Genomic DNA, 22708 nt, shown 5'->3' with positions numbered 1-22708 from the left:
GGCAGGGGCTGAAGGGCAGACTGACGCCAGCACTCATCCCCCTCTAAGGATTCACTCCTGTTCAGGTTGTTCACGTCCAGCATCTCCTTGTTGCAGACACTTGCACTGCAAAGTTGGGAAAAACGGGCTAGTTTTCATTCCATACAATTAAAAATGATGTGGTCACCTCCCTGTGAGGACTAGTCAGGGTTTAGTGAGCATCCAGGAGTCCTGCTTGAGAAACTCACATGACAAATAAAACTAGCAAGAGTCCTATTCATAGGCATGAAAAAATAAGTAATTTGTCCCTTTTTAATTGAAAAATGTAAAAAGGACTTCAGCTTTAAATAAGACATTTTGTACAAAGCTTGAGCACAAAAAAGTGAACACCAACGTGTCGTCATGTAAACACCACAAACGTTACTCATTTGTTCAGTAACGCACAGAACAGCGTGCGAGTTCCCTTTCCAGTGGGTGAGATTTCTGTAGCTGTTCCCCTCCCCTCAGACTTTACTGGAATACAGGAAACCCAGAAGCTTTGGAACATTTACAAGCTACAGTAGTCAGGATACATTGTGACGAAAGGATTTTTTTTTTGTTTTTTCTTTAAGGGATTGGTCATTTAAATATACAGAAGTACAATAATCTCACAGGTAAATGAATGGCAGCTTGGATTAGAAAAAGCACCAAAATATTTAATATACATCTGGCACAAATTTCACAAGAAGTCAGTAATGGACAAACCAATGCTTTGCTTATAAGAAAAGAAAAACCTCAGACTGCACTTAATGCGCTTCTTCCAAAAGGGACACAACAAAAACATTGCACTCAGGATTGCTATCAAGTAAAGACAACCTTCTTATCACACCCTACTTGCATTGTGCCTTAGATTGCACATTCTGTAAGATGCTGTTTCCATTCTGTTCCAGACACCAACAGTGAGCAAAAACTGATGTAAGAAAAGTAACTGTAAAACTACAAACCAATTCAGTAGACTGGGATTCAGAAGATGCATTGTCCTGAAATTCTCCCACTTTTTCTCTAGATCAGGTTTCAAATTTGGCTGCATCCCCTTGAAAAAAAGATCCTACATGAAACAGAATTTACTCCAGCTGTTTTCAAGCATTACATTTACACAGCACTTCTGATACTGCTGTCCCAAAGAGGAACCACGGGGCTGCTCCGTGACACACAACACATTCATCATTTCCCAGAGCGAGAAAACTGGCTTATACAGAGTTATCTCTTGGGTAATTCTGAAAAGGCAAAACACACCCCTGGCACAAAGAACGGCAGATTTGACCCTGCCCACCCTTGCTGGTTTGCTGAAGAGCCGAGAGACCCATCAGGGAGCTGTGTTCACACGAGGTGCAGTGACAGCCACACAAAGCTGTGCTCCCGTTACTTCCTTAGTTACACTGAGTTACTTCTCTGGGAGCAAACACTACCAAAATGCATTCCTTCCACAGAGGGGGACCTGAGGCTGAACTGGGGCCTCAACATCAACAGAAAAGAAATGAGGCTGCACCATCCAGCACTCCCAGGCTGACCCTTCTCCACACAGCCCTTCAAGGCCCTGCGGTTGCTTCATGCCCTCAAGACCAGCCAGTGCAAACCCCAGCAGCGCTGGCTCAGGACAGAATCCTGCCAGTCCCACCCATGGCTCCTGGAACTTGAGTTACTCAACAACTAACAGCACGAGGCCCTCCAACCCTCCTGCCAGCCCATCTCCTTTTTAAAGACTATTTCAAACTTACAGATAAGAAAGCAAGTGTATTTTTAAATAACTATGTTTTGCATGACTTAAAAAGTCACAACTTCAAAATACGGAGCACTAATCTGTGAAGTCCTCTAACAGGTAATAAACATGGGAGTAGCAGCCAGCCTTCAGCTCCACTGATCCTCTGTGCAGGTTTGCCACCTCTGGTCACACGATCTCCACTCCCATGGGCCCAGAGAAGAGCAAGAGTCAGCAATTGTAACTGCATAAAATGGCAACATTCAAGTAAACACGCTGGTTCAACAGTAGGCAACCTTTAGTCCAGATATAATTTACAGGGGGGAAAAAAGAAACACTTTACAGCACAAACACTGGAGATGGATTTTTTTCCCTGTGTGTGAAATGACATGTAATCCAAAAAGGGTGTATCTGAAGAGTGCAATTATGCAAAGATAGAAACTTATTAAACGGAAAACAGTATTACCTACAGAACCTGTTGGATTTTCAAAGACTGAGGATTGCTATAGTAGCAAGGAACCGCTGCAATGTCAGTGATTTAAGGCAAGCTGTTAGGACAAGAATATACATGTTCCTTTCACCTATTATCTCACACGTCCCCCTGTTCTCTTGAAATACATGCCAGTCCTGGTAGTGCAAGAGGTCACACCCCAAACCAGCCCTCACACTGGAAGAAGAATCTTGCAGCAACAGTTGCTTCAGCACCACACTATGGGGATTTGCCGTGACAGCAACTGTGTTGCAGTTTGCTTCGGGGGAGGAAAGGAAGGATACAGACACGTTGCATGGAAAAGAACAACCCCCACTACTTAATGAACACAGCTGAGCACCAAAGCCACTCTGGCATCTCCAGTTCCCTTGAGAACACTCCAGCTTTGCTCAAGCACAAGGGTTTTATCCCAAGCAGGAGTCTGACCTCGGAGAAAAAGGATGTGTGTAGCCTTTACACTTCCACAGCACCCATCTCTGCTAGGTGGTACAGGTCCAGTCCAACAGGGAACAAAACAGTATTTTTGATTAAAAGAAAAATACACTCATGGCACTGCATCAAGTGGGTTCCTAAAGCTTTTCAAGGACAAATGAAAAGGCTGATGGCTCCCTCTTGGGGAGCAGCTGCTCCATCTTCAATTCATTGTCAGTACAGGCAGCCTGACTAGGGAAGAGGATGTGTGGTGACAGAAGCCCTGAGCCACAGGCCATGCAGCTCTGCTCGCTCGCTCTATTGCACTCCAGAAGTAGCACCCGGGAGGACCAACTCTTGTTTGCAGCTTGACCCGGCCCCCTTCCAAAGGGTCCTTTGCATACAGGTTAAACACAGGGTACCAACAACTATGGCAAGTAGATAATACTTAACTTGGGTCAATTAAAAAAAAATAGATTACTCATCCAGGCATAAAATCCTGGGACAAAAGGATGGTAGCCTTAAACTATTCAAGTCTAAGAACAAGAGGTAGAGATACCTATGTACTTCATGGTGAAGGAGTTACAGCCTTCTGTCTTACAATCTCATGAATTTCACTTCAGTTCACTCTACAAAACCAAAGGTTCAATCTTCAATAGTCCAGAGAGAAAAATGTTAACACTGGTGGGTTTGTTTGCACACAACAAAATTTAAGCAGACACTTTGCTTTAATACTTATTTGAAAAAATATGTTTTTCTCTATACTGAAGCACTACCCTGAAGAATTTTGAGTTTCAGGTTAAACATCTTCCTTTTTAATATGAAAGGCTAAATTCACATGCACACACTTTGAGCAGAGTGGGCTCAAGGGAAGAACTGGGTGCCCAATTTACTGAGGACTTTCTAAAAAAGGATTACACTGCAGAACACAAGGCTGCAAGACCCAGAAACTCACAATGACTATTATTTACCAAAGAATGGGAATTATGTAACCTCAGCCAACAAACTATATCACAACCGAGGTGGCTATTAACTACATGGTGTTTCTTTAACTTTGTTGGGCTTTTTTTGGAAACAAGGCTTAGAACTGTAAGTACGATACTTCTGTTGACAGTGTCACGAAAAGTCTAAGGTCACTGGTCAGGACACAGGTCTGGGAACCACAGGTGACAGGCTAGTCCTGGATCCATGGGTTCTTCAGGCTCTGATGGAAACACAGAGGGTGAAATGAAAGCCACCCAGTAAAGCTGCTGCTGCCCCCAGCACTGTGACCACCCCCCTGCATCCCTCTACCACCAGCCTGAGCCACTCACTCCTCAGCAGAGCAGCCTGAACTCATTTTGTGCTCTCAGCTGTGCTTGGCTGAGAAGCTGCCCTGGTTCAGAGGCTGATCCAGGAGATGTGCCGGGCCAGCCCGGGGAAGCAGCTCTCAGTCCCAACTGCCACACCTTCAGGTACCTCTGTGCCATCTGCCACACCTTCAGTCATTTACCTGTGGTTCTTTCACTAGGATTGCACAGTACTAAAAAGCTGTAATTCTCCATGTAGAATAGCACCAGCAGCAAGTAAACTCACAATTTGGTGTTCAATTCCAACTCATTTCCTCGGTCATGTTTCATGGCCAGCCATGGGCAGGATCTTTCAAACCCTTACTTGAATCAATAGATAGTCTTTGACCTCAGTAATGCACCCATGCAGGTAAAAATTAGCACAATTAAGCCTCCAGTGGATCTGGAAGCCAAATTTTAAAGGTGTTGCAAACTATAATATGGTGCAGGTGGTCAGTGTTTTATTACTAGGAACTAAAGTTTACAGGAGTTGTATTTCTTTGCATATAAGAGAAGGCAGTAAAATGCCACAGATTGTGGACATCAGACCAGTTTTCCAGTACATTACTCTATCTACATAGTTATCTATAGTTATTTATCCCAAGTTGCAGCAGATTTACTACATGCATAAAGTTTCCTAATGCATAATCTAATTTAAAAAAAAAATTAAACAGTTGCAATGGTTTCAAGGATTTCATCAGCATCACTGCTCACTTACAGTCCTGTGCCCTACACAATGAAGATTTAAATTATATAAAAATGAAGAGTGAATGTATTTGGCCTGTTCCACAGGTATTCACAGTTTAACCATTAAACAAGCATATTTTCAGAGGCTCCATTATTAATAAAGACTTCTCAGAAACACACACAAACCCCACTCCCTCACCCCAGCATTACAGAGTATGGGCAAGTCTCATTTGGGATCACAAAATCACCAGGCAAGCCAAGGGAAGGTCTGACTGCCTCACTCACTGCCAGCACTGCCAAAGAGCTGCACCTTCAGCTCCTGCTTCAGGAGTTTAAACGGACACAGGTCTGGTTTGCATTCTGTAAATGGTAATTAAAGGACTGAAATTAGGCTAAAAATAAGTGACACTTCGCTTAGACAGATCATTTGGCTATTTTTTGCAAGTTCCCTGCCCAGTGGGTGGAGTTGCTCCTGCCTGGCTGGAAGCAGCAGAACAGGAGCAGGGCTGTCCCCCACACTGAACACGTGGGCCCTCAGCCACTAGGAATGGCATGTCCTTTCCCCAACAGGAAACCAGATTTTCCCTTCCTGTGTGTTCACCTCCGCCTTTAAAAAGAAGCTGTATTACATATGATTCATTAAAATGGCTGAGCCTGACGTGCTGCAGATGGATTTCCTCACTGCTGTCCACATTCCAACCACAAGATAAACACCTTCTTTAAAGAGCTCTATCCCTCATCCTTTGGAGCTGCTGCATGTTAGGTTGTAAATGAGAAGCTGCCATGATCTGGTGTGCATGCATGCTCTAGCTACCCCTTTGAATAGTTACTCTTCACACTCTGGACATTTCAAATTTCCTTTAGGGGGAAAAAAAAAAAAAAGATGAACAAAGAATTTTATAGCTGAATGAATGAAGAGTCTCAAACTTACAAATACAGTCTCCATTTACTATCAAATCAGTCTCCATTTGAAACTTTTCCTAACAAAGCAGCCTCTGTTGGGGAACTAATTTTAGTCTTTTAAACGTAACAGCATCAGCAAAAGTCTTGCCATAAACTCAATGATTCCAGCACGAGTGCTCTGGCCTGCTTTGCTCACCAAATCAGAATAAGGTTTTCCTGCTCAACACTTCTGTGACACGGAAGGTTAGAGAAGAAAGCACAAAGCTTTGGGTGCATTTACCCATAAAACAGCAACTTCAGGGCTCTCCTCCTACAAAGGGACAGATTTAACCACATTTGTTTTCCACAGCTTGTCTCCCAGCAAGAGCTGCATGGACCAACATCTCCTCTTATTAGATGAAAGAGATGCTATCTGTGGCCTGTTGGTTTGTTTTTAAACAGTTTGCATTACCCACATTTTGTTAGTAATTTATGACCTCCAAGCCAAGCTACTGCAGAGGCTGCACACCAGCCAAGCCAGTCCCAGAATTTGAGCAGATCCTACTCCTCTCTCTGCTAACGCCCGAGGGGCACAGCAGACGTGCAAATGACATCCTGGACCTGGTGACAAGCTCACCTCTTACAACCTGTTTCCCTTTAGCTTTAAAACCCTTATATCACAACAGCCATTAGATGCTATGGATGACTGTCCAGGCTTTTTTTGTTTTGGTTTGGTTTTTTGTCAGTTGAAGTTGGTTTATGATCCTGAAACGCAGCTCTAAAAATAGAAGGTGTGTAACGGAAGTATATCAAATTCATTAAGCCAGCACTTGGCTATAGAGAAAGCCTTGGCAATCAATCCTTTTACCAAAAGGTGTAAAAAAGTTGACATACTAAAATTAAAAAAGGTAGCATCAATAACCAAAAAAGTTTCAACCAGTGTTAATAAAACTCCCTTTAAGTCACAACAATTTTAACAGGCAAAGAGTCCCAATACAGGCATTGTAAAATGATAAATTGACTCCTATCCAAATATTATCAAATCAGTCTAAAAATTACTCATCTACACTGTTGTCATTAAGAACACATTAAGAATTCACTTTGTCATCAGATGCCGATATTGTTGCTCCAGAAAGTGTGGAGTATTAACTGCAATTTAGCAATTAAACATATGCTTTAAAAAATTGGTTTGTCAATATTAATGCAAAAGATAGTTCCTTACATAGAAGTACTGTGCTTGCCAGACAAGTAAGGTAATACTTTAGGTATAAATCAAACAAATTAAAGCAGAATTATACCACAGTTTTCCTTGAAGACTTAGGATTTGTGTGTTGCTTCTGTCAATGTTTAGCAAACTTAAGAAGCAGAACCTTTGGTTCTTTTAGTCAAGTAAAAATATTCTCATGTAACCACAAAAATACAACTTCCAGAGAAAATGGAAGTCCATCAACAAGTCCACTTTCAATAAAACTGAGGTAGTACTGCTCTTTTATTACATGAATGTGTAAAGAGATTTAGATACAAATCGTCATCTACCACTCAGTTGACTGACAGGTACAGTAATTTTATAAAACAATCCCAACATTTAGTTTGAAAGTCCAAAAAAAGGAATGATCTGGACTCATTCACTAGGAGTTAGCTCAAAATGGGAATTAGCCATATTACAAAAAGCTGTTGCTTAGGTTGGTTTTCAGAGCCTTATTACCCAGGGTTAATGCATTTATAGTTAACACTGCTGTTCATCTTGGTATAAAACCTTAAAATTATTACAGCCTAAAATTTCAACAATGTAAACAGCACTACACACAGTACAGACCTGCCCTGACAGATGTAGTATGAAAAACTTAATCTGGCACTGTATAATTTAGCAATGTTAATTTAACCTAACTAAAAAGATCTACATTGTGCAAGAAGTATCAGACTTATTTATACTAATCTGAAGTCTTAAAAAGAAAAAAACCCCAAAAACGCATAACTGGTAACCAGGGTCAAATATTTCAGGGCAAGAGTAAAAGGAATAACCAAAATTAAGAAAGTGCCTAAAACATGATACAGCATTTTAGAGCCCTTTCAAAGACAAGGCAGAAAAAGGTGTAAAGTAGAAAAATCTGGAGCCTCGGTAATTTCCAGAAACATCCAGAGTTTACATTTCGTGAAGGGCAAAACAAGTTGCTTTTGTCACTGCTGCTTCACTGCTGCTAAGTCTGTTCATCCACACACAGGCCCTCTGTGTCCGAAGACAGAATACATTTGGTTTCCTCCTCCTTTTTCCTTCGCTCCATTTCCCACTCCACAAAGGTATCGAAGAGACTCGGCCAGGCCTCGTCCTCACTGTAGTTGCTAAGGTCCGGTCCAATCACCTGAGTAAAATTTAGAAACATGTTCCACGTGTCCCGGGAGATTCCCTTGATTCCTGAGGGGTTCTTGATTAGGAAGTGTAACCACTGGTCCAAAATAGGGGGCTTGTTTTGGGTGAAGACTAATTTCCAAAGGGCAATGGCTATTTCCCGATGTAGTGACCTCTGTCCTTCTTCAGAGTCCAAGCCAAACTGGAAGGTGAAACGGTAGAGATCCTTGAATTTGTCTTCCTGCTTGGCTTCGTTTAGGAGGCTGGGGAACCTTGCACAAATGCCATCAATGCTGTCTGCATTTATTGCTTTGCAGCCTTCAAAAAACTCCTTCCTGTTAAGCAAGAGAAGAGAAATTAGAGTGAGCCCTTCCCACTGACCTCATGTGCTGAACACCTCCCATCTCTGTCCAGCCACATGAAATTGAAGAGGATCATCTGGACAAGACAAGGTGTACCCTCAGCCCCAGCAGCACACAGATTGTGGCAATGGAAGCTACTGGAAAGAGAGACAGTTCCAAGGCATTCCTTGAGGCCTGGGGAACCACACACAACCCCTGGGTCTGCTGGGGCACTGTTAGCATTTGAAAGATTCTGCTCTCTGGCTTTCTGAGTACTGGACACTTCCACATCCTGGAATGCCTTTCATGTTAAAATGTGAATCTAATTTACCACAGAAGAAATTCAAATGTTTAAAATTTACCCCAGCTTGGTTCAATACTGCCCATGTCTAAATGCCCATGCTCTGGGCGATCTGTTTGCAAGCCATTTCTAGCTTTCCTGTGGTTTTTGGTTGGTCTTCCAGCCTACAAAATCACAAGGGAGCCACTGGCATTGGTCAGCAAGGCACCTGCTGAGAGCAGGGAAGGGAGCTGGCATCACACAGGCTACAGCACAATGTTCAACACTGCTCGAAGCACCAACTGGCCAAGTGATGTTTAGCTCCAGTTTTCCTGATGCTCATGAGTAGGTGTTACAACCAGCCAGGAGGGCCAGCAGGCTGACACAGGATGGGCTGGAAGGAAGACAAGAGATGGAGCAGCACTCAGAACAGACCACATTGCTTTCCTTGATGGAAGAAGTCCACCAGCACCTGTACATGGAGCATGCCCTTAAATGTAACCTCTCACCACTAGATTTGCCCTCTCCAAGGAAATTAAAACCATGTTAATAGAACTCATGGTGGTTGTGCAGAATCACAGACACTACTTACAATTCCTTTACCATCTTAGCAAATACCTGCGTCGTCAGCCTCCAGTAAATCCACATTTGCATTCCAGAGTAACTCATCTTTTTGACACTCACCCACAGCCACAAAGACTCTGAAGATGCAGTTCAGTGCACAGCAGAGGCTTGGGTTGAGGCTCTGAACACCGAAGTATTTTTGCAATTATAAGCTCAGTAAAAATAGGCAGCGTTACTCAAACCAATCTAGATAGACCAAAAAACACAAAAAATTCCTTCTCTCCTGGCAAGTCCCTGTAGGCAGTCTTTACTTACTCTTACCTGGACATTGTTAATCAAGCTGGGAGAGGTGTTGCAGTTTGGGTTTGGTTGTGGGCCTTGTAGGGTAAGTTTTAGCAGTCCCATTGTTTCCTGTAGCATCACACATGCTGTGAGCCTGCTGAGTCCCTTGCCCAGAAGGGCAGAAAGCACTTTGAACAGCAATCATCTGTCAGCCAGTATGAAACAGCTACCAGTGTCAAACCCCTCACATTTCTTTCCCTCTCTATGCTTTAACAGGATTACTCTTGGAAAAAGACATTAAGTGTAACACTGGTTGGACAGAACAATTCTGTCATTCTTTCACAGACTGTTAACAGAGTTAGGAGCAATTACTAGAGAATCTCAAATTACTTTAAAGGAAAAATTAGTTTCAGTGTCCAATCTCATCACCAAGATAATGCTGGATACAGTAAATTGCTTTTGGTAAATCAAGAATAAATTAACGTCTACAGAATCTCACTACACTGTTCATCACTAGCAGCATAATGACCAATGCCACATCTTCTGAAATCCAGTGTGAGGGGAAGGGGAAAAGAAGACAATACAAAGCTTACCTTCTGCAGTGGTAGGAATTAATTTGATCAAAATGCAAGCGTTAGAAGAAAAAAGTAAGTGAAGCTAATGAGGCTGTCTCTCCAACATACTGCTGACAGGATATACTTTAACATATGAAAATAATTACAAGTTCTACAAGAACTAACCTTGTAAATTTGCACATGGTAGCAGCCTGGAATTTCCAAGCCAAAACTAGTACTTTAAATTCAGTGGGATCAACACAGAGGTCATTGCAAAATCGTTCCATTCCTTCTTCCAGTATGGCATCTTCCCTCTCGTCCTTATACCTCCTGAATAACTCCCCAATCCTTTGAAGAGAAGATTCCTCTGCACTGCAAACAGAGTCTTTCTTTGTATCTCCAGAAAACGTGGGAGGTTGACTGGACTCTACAGCAGCGTCTGTTTTCTTTGTCCCGTTCACAAGAATGTCTCCTGAAGCCTTCCCACAAGCTGAGCCATGGTCATCTTTGTGGACTGCACTTCTCTTGCTGTGGGACTTGCCAGATTCTCTTTCCCCATTTTTGCTGCCAAGGGTAGAAGAAGGATTCTTGCACTTGGTGACACACTGGCCCATGATGTTGCCAGCCCAGCTCCTAGCGCGGTCCCCCTGCCCTTGGACACGCTCGCAGCTGCTCTTCAACACATCTCACCATGCCATTAGCAGCACTCAGCTAACCTGAAAAACAGTTTCAGAGTCAAACTGCTGTCTCTCTACAAAGAATTTCTGAAGTATTAAACGTGGAATAACATTTGCCATTTAGCGACTGACTTCAGGATATTTAAGCTTTGCGAACTGAAAAGGAGCAGTGTACACAAGGCTGGCATATGCCATAAATTTCAGGCAATTTCAGGCTGTTTTACCTAGAAATCAATGCAGCTCACTCAGTGGCTGCAGTATACTAACGGGTCCTAATAAAGGAAATTCCTAAAATTCTTCCTGCAGCATAGGTTACAAAGAGGTTGATTCATGTACAGGCTTCATCAAGACAGACTACTCTAACCCAGAAATATTTTAAAGGAAATAGTTTTTAAAAGTATACCCACATTTTATATATAGAATATAAAACACTGAAACAAAGCAGGAAAAGGAGGATGGGGACACTGGTGAGACAACCTTAGAGACCTAAGCATTGGATCTAGACTGTCCCTTCAGCAATCAGCAAAAGGGACTTCTTGGGGGGGAAAATGAGGGGCTGGCTGTTGGCTGGTTTTTTGGAGGAGGCAAAAGAGTGGAAGTTGTGTGTTTGTTTTTAAACAGAGTTTGGAATCTACATTTTTGTACTTAAAACATACACAGAGTGTGTTTGCAGAAAGGAGGCAACACTTTTTATGCAAGAGGGTGCTCAGGAATTGCTTATTGTTTCAAGTGGGCTCCTCCCTTCAGGTAAGGAGACAGACAGGGGAGGGGGCCTTCTTAATGAAACTTCTTCAGACAGACACACATGCAGATAAGAAGTAGCAATTCCAGTTCAGAGGGTTGGTTGGTTTTTTTTTTCAAATAAAAATTAAAATGCCAAAATGATTTCATCAGACTCTCTTTTTATAAATCACAATGCCCTGCATATTTGGAAAAGATATTTTACCCACAGTAAAAGGTTCTCCAATTTTCCCTGTTAAAACCAAACTAACACTCTGAGACTGCCCTATCAGCAAGCAGCCACACCATGGACAGTCCATTTCTCAGAAATGTCAGCTCCAAGAAAGCAATTGCTTATCATATTCCTCCTTTACCCACTTATTTGCATTTCACTTCTGCTGTCAGTTAGGCAAAAGCTTCAAACATAAAAATTGACTTTGTGTACAGCTTCCAGTTTAGAAGTAGAACAAGAAAGAAGTGAGATAAAAATTAAAAAATCAAGAAATACAATAGCTGTCACGTCAGTTTTACTGTATCCTTTCTTGGGCAAAGCTTTACTGAGACTGAATCCCTCTTTTAAGCTGTAAACCAGCAACAGCAACCAAGTACAGATGAATTCTCAGATATTAGGATTACAAACATAAATCTTCTCTCAGCCATTATACCTGTTTTGACAAAAACAGCATGTGTGCAGCTTCATGAGCAGAACATTTTGCCAGGGAACTACAATGGCCAAGATGCTGGCTCTGACTACCTGGATTCTCTTTCCCTCCCCAGTCCCTTTTCTGAAGCATATAACCTACACAAAAACTAACAAATACCTATTTTTAAGCAGCCAAAGGAACAAACATATTATATATTCTTTCATCACGCCACTTTAAAGATGAACTTTGCAGCACCATTTTTATAGGCAAGCAAAGATGGATTTAATGTTTTCAAGAAGTTCATAATAATTTGTATTTTAAGGATTCAGAAAAATATGCATATCAGTATAAACAATCCAAAAGACAATTTCACTGGTCTGTAGTACTTCATAGCTCTGTGAATTGCAAAGCACAGCCTGGCACTGATTTCTCTGCTGCCAGGTGCCTGAGCAACACTGTCCTCTCCAGTCTACACCAGTCATTATTTCATTACACCAAAACAAACAGGATATTAGTAGGCAGTGTAATAACTGCTTAGTGATTAACTCCCACATACCAGCTTTTCCCCCCTCCTCATCTTTAAATTCATCAGAACTCAAATGCTCAATCTACACTAATTCTTGTTCTTCCATCAGTTTCTCAGAGGCAGCTAGTGCCACCCTGGACAAATTTTTCTTAAGAGAAAAGCATGCAGGTAAAAGAACAAAATAAAAAATCCTTAGTACAGACTAGTATTAAGAGTTTAAAGCAGAGTTTAGGTAGTATAGAAAACTTCCTATACTTATTAGCTACTGGTGATTTGGAACAGCTTTTCCCTATGGGAAGGTTAAGGAACAGCTGCCTATTAGCAGACAGTACTTTCCTGTAAAGTAGTCAAATCACACACATCATAATTGCCAGATTAATCCAATTCACTTGAGGAATCTCAATTCAAAGTTTTTTTTTTTAAAAAGGCAGTTTTCAAGATTGACATACTGTGTCCATAAATTTTCTAATACAAGTGACTCATGCTGTCATGCTTCCTAAGCAACGGCTTGTATTAATGATGATAAGAATCTAATGTTCAGGTTTACAAAGTGACATCACCAGTGTGATGAAACTGATGGGTTTTAGAGTCATTTGCTGTCACAAAAAGAGCATTACAATACATAGAGGGAAGAGCTGCCAGCATTATTAGGCACTTGTATGTAAGGAAGTGTCTCATGAGCAGTTTCCAAAAACAAGCAAGCCTGGTAGCATTAATCCCTAGAGTGCACGTTAACCACCTCCCTCACATCATACCCCTCTAAAAAACACATTTTCTGCACTCCTACTTGCCTTACAAAGAGCTGACTGCTGCTCCTGAACAGCCACTGCCCGGGCACTGCTAGCCCTGCTCTTCCCTGCAGTAGCAGAGTTCTTTCTCCTCCCTGCTGAGAAGGTTTTCAGAGGACAATCCTACTCCTTATGAACAAACACTAGAAGATACTGATGTACAGTTGCTGCAATTCCTCACTTTTCTTCTACATGAAACTTGATGCCATGTGCCAGATACTTAGAAGCATTCAACCCCAAAAATAGCAAAACCAGCTTGGGGAAAAAAAAAAAAAAATCCAGACTGCATCCGCTGGCAGCTTGTGCATGTATCTGGTTTTGTAAGAAAAAAGTCTTCTGGCACTCTATCAGTTACCCTTTTGTAAATTGCCTTCACTGAGCTGGATCCACTTCACTAACTAGTCACCTCCGCTTCCTACATGACTCAGGTTTCAAGGCATGAAAGGAACAAGAGCCTCGGAAGGAGATAGAAACAAGTGGGAGAAGCTGTCCCTTTTGTTAAGGAAGGCTGGAGAGAGGATCTAATTGCAGCGTCAGGAGCTGCAGTGAAGCCAGCGATCAAGGAGTGGGAGAGAGCAGCCTCAGCAAGGTGAGCTGAGCTGTGCCTTTGGCTGCAGAGCAAGAGTATCACACAGCAATAGGACCTGCAGAGAAATTTCTCCCAGCTGGATCAGGAACTGCAAGTATAAAGTTCTTGTGTACCCAAAGGTTACACTGGATTGGTGGCAAAGCACCAATTCCCAAAAGGATCAGTTCCCAAGAGCAAAATTACTAAGAGGCTTGTACAGCATAAAAGCAAGACATAAAAGGCAGCAGTGACCACTACTTCTGCCAGTCTACTAAAAAGGATGAAAATTCAGGACTAAGGTTGGAATGTGCTCAGCGCTCCAGGATGCAATGCTCCCAAAGAAATTTATTACTCAGAAAAGTATTGAGCAATGATCTCCAGTACGTATGAATCACCAAGATGCCCATGAGGCCATCTTCCACATCACAGAAACTGCAAAGCAGAGATCCACAATGACGTTCCCTGCACCTTTCTAGAAAGGAGTCAGCAGCTGGGAACACAGGAAGATGAGTGCTGGTGAGTACAGCCAGCTAAAGGAAAGTCATCCTCTAAGAACAAAGGATGTGCAGAGCCATATGGCCCCACACATTAAATGAAAAACCTAGAGAAGATTACAAAGGCCTTGGCTAATGCTTGGTGGGGCTTTTTGATTTGTTGGGGGGTTTGTGTGGGATTTTTTCTACATGCTGTAAGAAATTTGCAGCATTTTTTCTCCATTTTCAAGTGACCAGATCACACATAACCCAAAATTTGAAGGCAGCAAAACAAAGTGACTCAGTAGTAACTCTCAATCATACAAGTACACCGTGGCATAATTGAAAACAGCAGCACTGCAGTGGGGGAGAGCTGGCAGGAGGAGAGAAGATGAAAAGGAGGTATTTAACTAACCGTGTCTTTTTCTTTAATGACTGATGTTATTGTAGTAATAGAAATTATTGGATATGTCCAGAGAATAACAAGCAAAACAAGCATTATGCTGTTTAATAAAGTGTTGCATCAGAAGGTATTTATAATACGTTTCAAAACACAGGAAGTATCAAGAGAGTAGAGGAAAGAACTTTCCATACATTCAAGAAGACCTCAAAGACAAATTTAGGAAATCTCATAACAAAAGGGGAGACAGCTCAGCCAACCATTAAATCCCTTTCCAAGTTGCATTTCACTAGCTAAGGCAAAGACAACATTGCTAGAGCTTAACTAAGCCTCAACCCAGCCTCAGCTTTTCACAAACACTTAAGCATAGTCTGTAAGAATTTTATAGAATTCCACTATGCATTATCTACCTTTTAGTGGAGAGGGATACATGACTTTTTAACTTTAAAAACAGCTGAGAGTAGGGAACAGTGTAATGGATGCCCTGTCTGTTTCCAGCTCTGAACAGATACACAGAGCTTCCCACTGGGGAGGCAGGAGAGGATCATTGCCACTGTTGAACCAGAAGCAATCGCTGCTCTAACAATTGTGCTGGACAAGTGAACTTGTAAGCAAACATCTAATACTTACATAGTTTCAGCTACTCAAGGAATCATTCCACTAGCTTTGCAGCTTTCTTCAGGCTCCCTAGGTTCCACATAGAATGCTGGAAGACAAAAGACCACACATATCTTTACATTTAGAAGAGGCTATGAAAACCATGAAAGACAGCAAATCACTGAGAACCAACTGTGTATTGAATAAAAACCTCCAGAGCCAAACTCCATTTGTATAAACAGTGACTTTATAAAATCCACTTCACTTTTTTGACTTATAAAGTAGCATTAATATCATTAACTCTGCGTTGTCATATAAACCACAGAACAGGTACTGAAAACAACAGACAAATTCACATGTTTGTTAGGAGTAAATACACACTTCCGGATACTTTTACAGATTTCAGCATGGGAGAGTTAATTCCTCATTTCATGCACTCAAAGCAAAGCAGAGGACATGCTATCACTGTCATTGCATGTTAGCTGAGCACTGTTTAATCTGTGAATGCCAGACAGCTGCTACCTAGCAAAGCATAATTTGGGTCTGGAGAGTAATTCTCTTTTTTCATTCTCTAGCACATTCTTTTCCATGTTTGTTTTCCCATGTTCAGTCAAGCTGGCTCAACTTCACTTCTCTTAAATTCCCAGCTCTGCTGTATAACTAGAAACCTCTGAAGAGAAGATGACAGACGAAGGTATGTCTGGTTTGTGTAACAAGAGCTACAACTGCAGCCCCTAGTCAACACCTCTGTATCTGATCTAGAAGAAAAACACAACAAACAAGAAATCTCTGGCAAAGCTCCCCTGCTCTACTATACTAACAGAAACACTAAAACATCTCGTTTTTACAGCTCTTAGTACATCTAGGGAGCAGACAGGTGATCAAAAGCTGCCTTGCTGCATACTTACCTTTTACATGAGATTTACTTCTTAGGAAGCAAGTAGGAACATTAGCTTCTTTAGAGCTTTCTTCAGCAGAAAGAGGGGGGTGCACGTTAGAAAGACAACCATGAAACAAGTTCTTATCACACATGCCAATCTCCACATGAGTTTTCCCCAAACCTGAATCCTGTACATGGATTAGGAAAATTTGACCGACACATAAAACCAAGTTCAGACCAAAGCTGCTGATAGAGCTTTAAAAGGCCCAAACATTTCAAAATGCCTGGAAACTCTGGTGTGGTACTTTCACTCATATACACACACAAAGAGCAAAAACATATCTCCACTGAACCATTTTTAAACATTTACTGTTGAGATGGAGACCAAAACGTCTACTTCACACTGGGTTTATACACTCTGCTCCCAAACCTCATCTTCCATACAACCAACCACCCTTTTTCCCTCCTCCATGGCCTCACAGCTCTCTTGGCAGACACTCCTGTGGGTGCACAGCCACCAGCCAGCTTAAATGGGCAGGGGAGCAGAGGAGTGTCTGCTCCTCTCATGGTAGAAGTACTAGCTTGGATTTCTTCCCATTTGACCATAGCATCTCATGAATTTCAAGAATTTAAAGAAATGTATCATCTGGCACATCTATGTCAATTTCTTTTGGCCTCCTGCATCTAAATAATTCCTTTTATAAATCACCAGGGAGGAAAGAAGAAGAGGGAGGGACATGGGGCACTGTGTAGCCTCATTCCCCAGGGACCTGTTTAAACAGAGAAAAAATATCTCACAGTTCACATTTTGAAAAAACATTGTCATTGGCAACTTTTTGCAATAAACTACTTTTCAAACATATTTGTATTTCTTTGGAAGAAATCTATGATCCACCAAATCTACGTTTCCAGTTGACTTACTGCACGTACTGGAAGCAAACACTTATTTCAACTTCAAAAGAAGCTGAATCTGATGGAGATCAGCCCTATCCAGAAAAAGCCAAACTTTTTCAGGTTGTTTGAAGTAATTTCCACATTGGCTGACCTATACACACAGACACACTAACTAGAGCCAGAAATTTTAGCATCTGTTAGAACCACCAGCTACAATTCTTCCCCTTTCTTTATATTTCTACTCTTCCAATTTGTCCATCCATGTAACCTTTTTAAAATTTTTAATGTAGTAGCATGTGCAAACTTTGACAACACAATTACGGGATATGGAATAAAAAGTTAGTATGAGTTAGCAGTTAAAAGATCAAGCTCTTCAACGCTGTATTTAAAGGCTGTCATAGCACAGCAATGCACTGTGGCTGACTGACTTCATCCTAAATCATGTACAGTCACTGCACATGGGGAGGAGAGAGGCATCAGCACGTTGGTGGCACAGGTTTTGGGTCAGTCCTTGGGCCAGAGTTGCAAGGTGTAGCTGTATGCTGTGGGCACCAACATCCCCCTCCTGTGCTGGTGTGGAGCAGCAGCACCACACCACAGTAACTCAGACAACAGCCTGCACTGCTCCTTAGCAACCCCTGAGCAACCCACGGGAAATAAGAAAGTAAACAGCATGGACCCTCAGGATCATAGAGGCCTTTGTTTTGCTCACCTGCCTCTTTTCACAGCTGTGTCTCAGCCCCCCGTGACTCTGCTCTCCTGAGCACTGGGCATGAGGAGCAGTGCAGGCCCTCCACACCCTCAGCAGCTTCCCCAGAGGTAAGAGCAGGCAGCCTTCTCACCAAACACAACCTTCTTTACTCCCCTGTGGGGAATCAGTGAAAAATCAGTGGTATTGTTTCCCTCTTCAGCAGGCAGAAATTGAGAGGATCTACACGTGGAAACTTTCACTGTGCAGTTCAGAGTTCTACACTTCAGAACCAAAGCACCTGGTGCACAGGTGTTACAGCATAAACCAAACTTCAGTCAAAGCCAGCACCTTATGGAAACTGCTTATTTCAAGCCTTAACCTGCAATGAAACTTTCTCAGCAGAAGCCCTCTGAGTGCAGCACAATGGCACATTATGGGCTCTGAGGAGCCCAGAACTCACCTCACCACATCCCCAACCAAGTGCTGTGCTAGCACCAGTCTGTCACACTGATCTGCTCCACACCACTGCTGCACAAATACAATTATGCAAAGTTACTTAAGAGGAAGTCTAAAAGCAGGAAAGTCCTGCTGCAATTAGTTAAAATAAATTATTAGTTTGTGAGGCTTCCTGCAGTTGAAGAACCTTTCAATGAATTACAGACAGGTTACAGTTTTGGGGGCAGACACCTAAAAACTTTATCAATCTGTTCCAAACCAGGATAACAAACTATTTCTGATTAACCTCAGTTTGAGCTTTGGAAACAAAACAGCATTGGAAATGTGATCAAACTGGGTAAAATTTGTCTCTACAAATGCCTGCATAGAGTAGAAGCTAGTTATACAGACACCTGAAAAGGCACCATGCAGAGTTCTGGCTGCCACTTGGCAGAAGGCTACATGGCAGTCTATGGGAAATCCAAAGCCAGGCAACAGGTATGTTGAAAGCCTGAACACTTTCTCAAATGAGGAGTAGACGTCTCTGAGAAAGGCCATATTGAAGAGGCTTAACTACTTTGGAAGGGAAGAGTAAGCCAGGCACAAAAATACCAAAATTAAAATCAGGAACAATTTCACAATATTTACAGTCCATAATGCTGGGCCAGGTCTCAGGGCTAAGAATCAGAGCTATCACCAAATCACTTCCTAGAGGAAGCCCCACAGTCACCAGGATGCAGGCAAAAGTCTCTTAACAAACAACTGAGCCTCAACCTGGTGTGCCGTCACTCCACATCCAAAGCTTGCTCACCATGGGAGATTTTTGCACTCAAGACTGGGCAGAAGAAACCTGCGTTCTGCACTCCTGAGGAGCACCTGACTCTGCATGCACCCACAGAGCATGACACCACATTTCAAGTTCAAAGTCCAACAAGCAGTCTTAAAAATGGAACAGATGTTTCAAACCTGTAGTTCGCTGTGTGCAACTAATTGTGTAAGGCCAGCTTAAGGAAAAATGAATAAAAATGTGCAAAATGATAGGGAGAGACTAAAAGCACCTTACTGCTTTTTCTTATGGAAGACACATTCCTTAAGTTGCTTTTTCAGCAGACACACATGCACCATCCTTGAATCCCTCCCCTCCCTTCGCATTCTCTAACCACACAATACCTTACTTACTGATTACTTCTCATTGTTTTTCCATTTGACCCCATTAAAAAGTTTTCAATTGTTTCCTATTATGTACTTCATCTTGCTTTATTAGGTGGGTGGAACGATTTGTTAGGATTATTGTATTTTCAAAGAACAAACCCAAGTCCAGCTAGCTAAACAGAAGTTAATTTTAGAAGGGTGCCTTCAGGTGCTTTTGTAATGTAAATAAATTAATGAACTAATTCATGCAGCAGCAGTACTTGTTTTGAGAAGTCTATTTAAGCTATGAGCAAGACAATGGGCAGAGAGGAAATCAAGACAGCCAAACAACAGGGCTGTTCAAGATGCCACCAGTTTTCAGTGAAGCTGAAACAAGAACCCACATCAGATTCCATCCAATTCCCTACCTCGTACATACTCAGACATGAACAAACTAATTTCTTTCACTGCACGTACTTCAACCACCTTCAAAAAACAAAGGTTCAGTCACTGAGCAATTAATCTCCATCCATATAAAAACTACCAATATTCCCCCTCTCCCTCAAGATCCTTGTAAAAGGCCATACAAGGTCCAGCACATCCACAAAAGCAAATAATCTTCTAATGTGAGTTCATGCGTTTTTTCCCCTTTCATGTGCAAAGGGTTGTAAAAGAATAATCCTTCAGTATTTTTCCAGGGTACACTGTAACTTTTGCACAGCATGACAGACCTTTAACACCTCGGTTTGTATTATGAATAATTAAAGCAGCTCATGCCAGGGAAAGAGCTACTCTGTGCTAACACAATCAGTTCACATCTCTACAGCAAAACTGCAGATTATGGGACAAAAAGAAACCACAGCCCCCTGGTATTTGACAGAGATGAATCCCACTGAAAGCATCTGAAAGTAGTTGTGCTACAAATATTTACCTTACACTGGCTCAATCCATGCTGCAAATTAACCTACGGAAAATTGCAACTCTCTGCAGCCAAACCAGAATAACTTTGAAAAACCACCTCAGTCTACAATCTACTCGGCAATGGAAAGAAAAACATTTACTTTTAAACTGAGCTAAGTGTGCACAGATTTTCTTTTACACTGAGTTCAGCTATCAGACTTCACCTTGAAGTGCCTGAGGTGCCTTCACTCATTACACTCAGCTGAATATAATTCAGGTAGATACATCAAATGACTCCTGTAATAATAAGATATGCTTTAAACTAATTGCAGTAAGTGAGTAACTTCATATTTCTTACTGCTCTCAACAATGAAGAAAAGACAACAGTCACCCAAAAAAAGGAAGCCTTTCCAGTAGCTCTGGCTAACAGTGTCACTGCTCCAGGAGAAAGCAGCTGCAAGAACAGCGACCCACACAGCACCTAACACTGAAGGGACAAGTTAAAGACAAGAGAGACAAGAGCCAGACCACCTCATAAGATCCCTGCTGGCAGCAGATGCTCATAAGGAGTTTCCAGAAGGCCCGCTGGCCATCTCAGTCAGTGTAACACAGTTTACAGGCTGCCAGCCAGAAGAATCACTCACTGCATGCAGTTGTGTAGGAACTTCAGTACCAGCTGACCACATAAATACTGGAATCATATCTAAGTTATGTACAACAAATTGTTCTAAGTGAAAGCACTGACATGAAAATGCTTTAAGAGCATATGCTTGGATTTTTAAACTGACTGCAGTTTTTAAAGCAGAAAATGCATGCAGCCACCTGCAGAAGCCATAATTCTCTCTCCTGATTTGAGTCCCAACTTCCCTATTGCAGTGAACAACACTAACATTTCCCACTGTACAAAGGATGCTGAAGTATTTTGATGTTAATTGTATCAGCAGCTTCAAAGGAGCTCCTTTGAGTACTTGAACTTGGTCATCAGTTTTAACAAAGACTCTGGGCTCTCCTTGAAAAATCTAGTGGCAGCTTCAATCAACAGACACATTTTTTTCGTAAGTTTTCACATGCCCTTGAATTCTCTTGACATCCTGTGCCTCACAAGAGATCAGGTGTGTAGGTATCTATCCTGTGCTTCATGAGACATAATCACTAACTCCAAGCACAGGTAACTGCTGGAAGCTGGAATACATCAGACCTTTGGCACTCCACGCTGTCCATTTATTTGCTGATCCAGAATACTCGAGGCTTTCTGTACAGACTCGTTGGCAATGAAAATATTGGACAGTCAGCACATGACCAAAACCAAGAGCCAGGACATTTGTATTTGTGAGTCTATTACTAAGCTACACATGCCTCCCATAACCATAGGCATTAAGATGATTTTCTCACTCCCTTTCAGTTTTAAAACAAAAGGATAAGACTGACTGCATTAAAAGTTTCAAAGTTGCAGGAGGAAAAGCTTTACACACAAAAAGAAAATGAAGTAAGAACTAAAAATTGTCACTTTCTGCTACTACGTGGATGCAAAAATAAGACTGGTATATTTCAGGAGCACATGATCCTTTCGGTTCAAAAAAATGCACTTATGTTCAGGAAATAGGAAAAGTGAGACAACAAACAACTATGACTGTCATACTGTCTCTAGCAGTCTGACTTTGTGGGAATAACAAACTGTGACAGGAGGTCAGGAACAGCATTCTCACATTTTGCAAAGTAAGTTTTGTCTTTCACAAAACAGATGCTGTAGACAGAACAGCATTTAAAACCATTCTTTCTGAGACACCAGAAGATTATACTAGCTTATTCTCTTTACTGGAATCCTGTCTCATCACCTATGCTTTTGTTGGTTTCTCTACAGTATTCCTACCTCTGTGAAAGAGTTCTTTAATACATACATGTAAGTAGTCCCCTAACCATCATTCTTCTAGCAGCAAAATATTTCAATTAAATAACCTTTAACTAAAATCCAGATTTTCTGCTTCCTCTAAGATGCAGATCATTGGACAAGAGAGCTGCCCCCCAAGACACATGGATAAAATGGAGACCTAAATGGGTCAGTTCTTTGATATTTGCTCTGTTATGGTCAGCACTGAGATCAGAATGTAAAAACATCACCACACTATCACACCAAAGCCACACATGATAAGGAGAACCTCCTTATGGCACCACACAGAACACCAGCATTTGTGCAGGGGAAATCAGAGCTTAACCCAGGTTTGCCAACCCCACCTCTCCAGGGCTCTCCGATTTGCTCACCCACAGCCCATTGCCAAGGGCCGAGCAAGTCCCCAAACCCTGCTCAGGGAAGGGGGAAGCCAAGGTGCCAGTGAGCAATGGGAGCACGCCTGCAAGTCTTGGCTTTCCCCATCACTCCCTGGGAAGGTTTCAACCCAGATCTGTAATTACCTGACTCAAGCGAGAGTCAAAAGAAAGGGGGGGAGGAGAAAAGAGAGATCACTGACTGTTTCAAAAGACACACTCGAGACAGCTTACTGTAC

At 42.0% G+C, this 22708-nt stretch overlaps 1 protein-coding gene across 3 annotated transcripts in view; it reads right to left on the bottom strand.

Annotated features, from left to right (window-relative positions):
- Nucleotides 1-277: 277 nt before the first annotated feature.
- The window catches only part of DCUN1D3 (defective in cullin neddylation 1 domain containing 3), a 25764-nt gene continuing 3333 nt past the window's right edge, over nt 278-22708 (bottom strand). Inside the window, exons 1-4 of one of the 3 annotated variants that reach the window (XM_085074714.1) lie at nt 17763-17893; nt 15310-15385; nt 10070-10599; nt 278-8197 (exon numbers count right to left, since the gene is read on the bottom strand). In XM_085074714.1, the coding sequence (XP_084930840.1) occupies nt 7714-8197; nt 10070-10497 (912 nt within the window). In that variant the 5' untranslated portion in view covers nt 10498-10599; nt 15310-15385; nt 17763-17893 and the 3' untranslated portion in view covers nt 278-7713. Of the gene's footprint in view, nt 8198-10069; nt 10600-15309; nt 15386-16184; nt 17662-17762; nt 17894-22708 lie in introns of those variants that run through there. The other 2 variants (XM_085074713.1, XM_085074712.1) reach the window with 2 other exon arrangements.

This window comes from Lichenostomus cassidix, chromosome 14, assembly GCF_008360975.1.
Source record: "Lichenostomus cassidix isolate B80296 chromosome 14, HeHo_3.0, whole genome shotgun sequence".
Lineage (NCBI taxonomy): Eukaryota > Metazoa > Chordata > Aves > Passeriformes > Meliphagidae > Lichenostomus > Lichenostomus cassidix.
This window is presented reverse-complemented; position numbering and strand designations above follow the sequence as displayed.